General features: G+C 37.5%; 1 protein-coding gene across 1 annotated transcript; it reads left to right on the top strand.

Annotated features, from left to right (window-relative positions):
* Positions 1–1,153: 1,153 nt before the first annotated feature.
* Positions 1,154–3,417, top strand: LOC143030277 (uncharacterized). Its single transcript, XM_076193431.1, has 2 exons — positions 1,154–1,617; positions 3,372–3,417. Exons 1-2 carry the CDS (start codon positions 1,154–1,156, stop codon positions 3,415–3,417), a joined length of 510 nt encoding a protein of 169 aa, XP_076049546.1.
* The last annotated feature ends 790 nt before the right edge of the window (positions 3,418–4,207 follow it).

Below are 4,207 nucleotides of genomic sequence, written 5' to 3'. Positions count from 1 at the left end.
TATCTTTGATAATTTAATATCTCCTATTCTATTATTTGTGCATTTATTTGTGGCTATGTATATGGCTTCTACCATTTTCCTCTGTTTCTTACTGAGGTTGTTGTGTAATACATCAGCTTCATCCCATTTTGGTAGGTGCCCTTTTTCATCTATATGGTTCACGAACGCGCTGGTTTCACGGTGGTGACGGACATCGGCTCTGTGTTCTTTGAGTCTTGTTGGCAAACTCCTATGTGTTTCTCCAATATAAATATTATCACAACCTGAGCAAGGGATTCTATAAACTAAACTGTTGGTATTATTATTTTCCATCTTTGGTTTAATGATGTCCCCGATTTTCTTTCCTGCGTCACATGAGAAACGGATGTTAGAGTGCCTTAATTCTTTACTTAGTGTGTAGGCCAAATCAGAAGTGGGAACTACTACGTAATTAATGTTGTTTTCTTCCTTGTTATTCCTATCCCTTACAGCTTTGGCCTTCTTCAAGGTGGACGAGAGAAGACCGGTAGGGAAGCCAAGTTTTCTGAAAGTTTCGGTGACATGATGTATTTCGTCATGGAGGAATTCAGGGCTGCATATTCTGAGTGCTCGGAAAAAAAGCCCATGACTACGCCGGTCTTGGTCTTTTGGTCGTGAGCACTGAAAAAAACTAATATAGTCATCTTTGTGGGTGGGTTTCCTATACACTTTGAATTTGACAGTGCTATTTTCTCTAATGATAACTGTATCTAGGAACGGCAGGGACCCATTAACCTCGTGTACTACTGTTAGTTGAATCCTAGGATGGACTTGGTTGAGTTGTGAGAGGATGTCATCAATGTTGGTGTCTTTGGGGAGAACGAGAAGACAGTCATCTACGTACCTGTACCATTTGCTGTTATTCGGGATTATCTTAATATATTCTTCTTGTTCAAGTGTCTCCATAAAGAGGCATGCGGCTACTGCACTTAGAGGGGATCCCATAGGCAAACCTTCGTGTTGGTAAAACGTATTCCCGTTGAAGGAAACAGACGCACACTTGAAGCACATTTCAATTAGTTTTATATAGTCTCTCTTATTAATAGGAATCTTGGAATCTTCTTGGGATAGTAGGAGGGTTAGATTTGGAGGCTAAGGTGCACCAAGAAACACCAAGAAACTTTCCGACTACATTATGAAGAACTATAACTGGAAGGAAGATGACATAGATATCGGTTTCAAACAAGGAGTCCTTTTTTGCTGCACCTTAGCCTCCAAATCTAACCCTCCTACTATCCCAAGAAGATTCCAAGTGGCACTTGAAGAACTACGCAATAACCAGGATATTGTTGTCACTAAAGCAGATAAAGGTGGTGGTATCGTTATCATGGACAAGACTGAATACATCAGGAAAATGGAAGCCCTTCTCTCGGACACAAACACCTACAGACCACAAACTGAACAACAAGCTAAGGATGAGGCCAATATATTCAACAAGGAAGCAAGGAAATTACTCAGAAGAACAGAGAAAGGAAAACGCCTATTACACCTTCTTGAGGAAAATCCAAGAATACCAACCATGAGAGGTCTCCCTAAGACACACAAGCCTGAGATTCCCCTCAGACCCATTACCTCCGGTATTGGCAGCGCGCCCCATAGGTTAGCTAAACATCTTGCTAAACCACTATCTTCATCACTTGGTAAAATCAGTGAGGCACACCTTAAGAACTCGTCCGACTTATTAAATAGATTAAAGGAAATAGATTTCAAAGACAAAGTACTGGTAAGTTATGATGTTCAAAGTTTATTTACTAATGTCTTAATACAAAATGCCATCTCTGCTATCAAGAAAGTCTTGACACACATCAACGCGGACGACCTTCCTATTAATAAGAGAGACTATATAAAACTAATTGAAATGTGCTTCAAGTGTGCGTCTGTTTCCTTCAACCCGCACGATTTCGTGCCACCATGAATAGGAAGTGACCTTCCCTTATACCCTCTTTCTCCTAATATTTTTTGTATTTAATATCAGTTATTCTGTAATGCAAACCATTCTTTCTGAAGAAGCATCACTGTGCGAAACTAGTCAAGGAATAAACTCCTGTTCTACTTGTGTGTTTCCCTCTACTCCTCTTACACACACACACACACACACACACACACACACACATATATATATATATATATATATATATACATATATATATATATATTTATATATGTATATATATATATATATATATATATATATATATATATATATATATATATATATATATGCTTAAGTGATGAAAATGCCAATATGCTTCTGTTTCTAAATAATATGAACTAATTTGTATGAAAAGATAATTGAGGAAATAAATAAAAAACATGCTGACAATGAAATCTAATATATCCTTGAGTATTCACCTTGGTCTTTGGATCACGTGCTGGGCTAATTTGTATGAAATAAGTATTGAAACAAGGGAGCATTAAAAAAAAAGTTTTAGGAAAACATCTATTACAAATTAGTCAGTTTAGGTTAGTTTTTAAGAAAACATTTATTACAAATTAGTCAAAGCTCATTATATGTGTATGTGTGTGTGTGTATTAACAAAACTCCCACTCCCACATGCACCCTCCAAACATGAACCCATGCATTCAGACAGAGGCGGACAAAAGTTTATACACCACACTCACCCTCAGACACCCTCCATTCACTCACTTGCGCGGTAGATAGCATATCATAGTAGCACCAATTAAAGTATGACTTTTTCCTTTTACAATGACATAACAATCAAAATAATATGTAGAATAGAACCAGAGATATAGCTTATTAAATGACAAAAACATTGATTTTTCAGGAGAGACATTTAAACTGGGAGGCTGGATACTGTGGTTAGGCGCGTGCTTCTGCCTCTAACTTTGATAACGCACTGATATAAATAAAATTCAATATCATGTGTTTACTGTTTAGAATCATAGCTTGCTTCCGATTGGTGGGAAGAGTTGCCAGATATCTCCATAAACACAATATCGTAAACAAAATAGAACTGGCTATCGAAATTTTTACATTATTTCAATATACAGAATATGCAATGGGGTTGTGACTACACACCAAATTAGGATGAAATTTGTTTAAAGATTTAAGTCATAAAGGCGACTACTACCTCACGAGTCTTTTACCGGTAATATACCGGTAATTCCGGTAACGGCATTGTTGTTTACCGGTAATTCTGGTAATGAGATTAGCGGTATTTGCCCAGCACTACTGGACAGACAACATGGTGTCTCGATCCTATGCATGCAGCTTCGTTCGGTAGTATCCTGTTAGCAATTTTTTCTATTTATTTATTTCCGTCAAGAAAACTTATATTGATGCATTATGATTTACAAAATTAATAACTAAATTTTAATACTATATTGCGTAGGTGTGCAATTCTAGAGAAGTACGTTTTCTTGGTGGATATAAAATGAAAATTGTTAAAAGATATACTACCGAACGAAACTGCGTGCATAGGATCGAGACGCCATATTTGTCTGTGTAGTCCAGTCACTGTCAGTTAGACTGTTATGATTGTAAGGTGTTGGATGACCTGCTATGTACGGAAGATTGTTCTTTCAGATGTTTATTATAAGAAGGGGCAACTATTGCCACAGCCGATGACCTCCACTTCTACCAAGAACAAATGGCATCGTTAGTAGTTTTTCAGCTAGCCACTGGATGGGGAAACATCATACGGAACACCATTTAATACTTCTCTTTATATATACACACACACACACATACATATATATATATATATATATATATATATATATATATATGTGTGTGTGTGTGTGTGTGTGTGTGTGTGTGTGTGTGTGTGTGTGTGTATGTATGGAGGAGGAATGGGGATGGTTCAAGGAGGGAGTCACAAAGTGTGCAAGGATGGTGTGTGGAACAAGAAGGTCAGGAGGAAATAGAAGGAAGGGTAGTGAATGGTGGGATGAGGATATGAAGAAGGTTGTAGAAGAGAAGAAGCGAGCTTTCACAGATTGGTTACAAAGTAGGACGAGGGAGTCATATGAGACGTACAGGGAAAAGAAAAGAGAAGTAAAGAAAAAGGTAAAGGAGGCAAAGAGGAGAGCAGATGTAAAATGGGGTAAGAGTATGACAGAAATTTTTGAAAGTAATAAAAAGATGTTTTGGAAGGAAATTAAGAGAGGAAGAGGAGGCGAATCAAGTGGGGAAGAAAAGGTAAAAGGTGCAGATGGAGAGATGATA

This window comes from Oratosquilla oratoria, chromosome 12 (assembly GCF_046742065.1).
Source record: "Oratosquilla oratoria isolate Oo_2021 chromosome 12, ASM4674206v1, whole genome shotgun sequence".
NCBI lineage: Eukaryota > Metazoa > Arthropoda > Malacostraca > Stomatopoda > Squillidae > Oratosquilla > Oratosquilla oratoria.
This window is presented reverse-complemented; position numbering and strand designations above follow the sequence as displayed.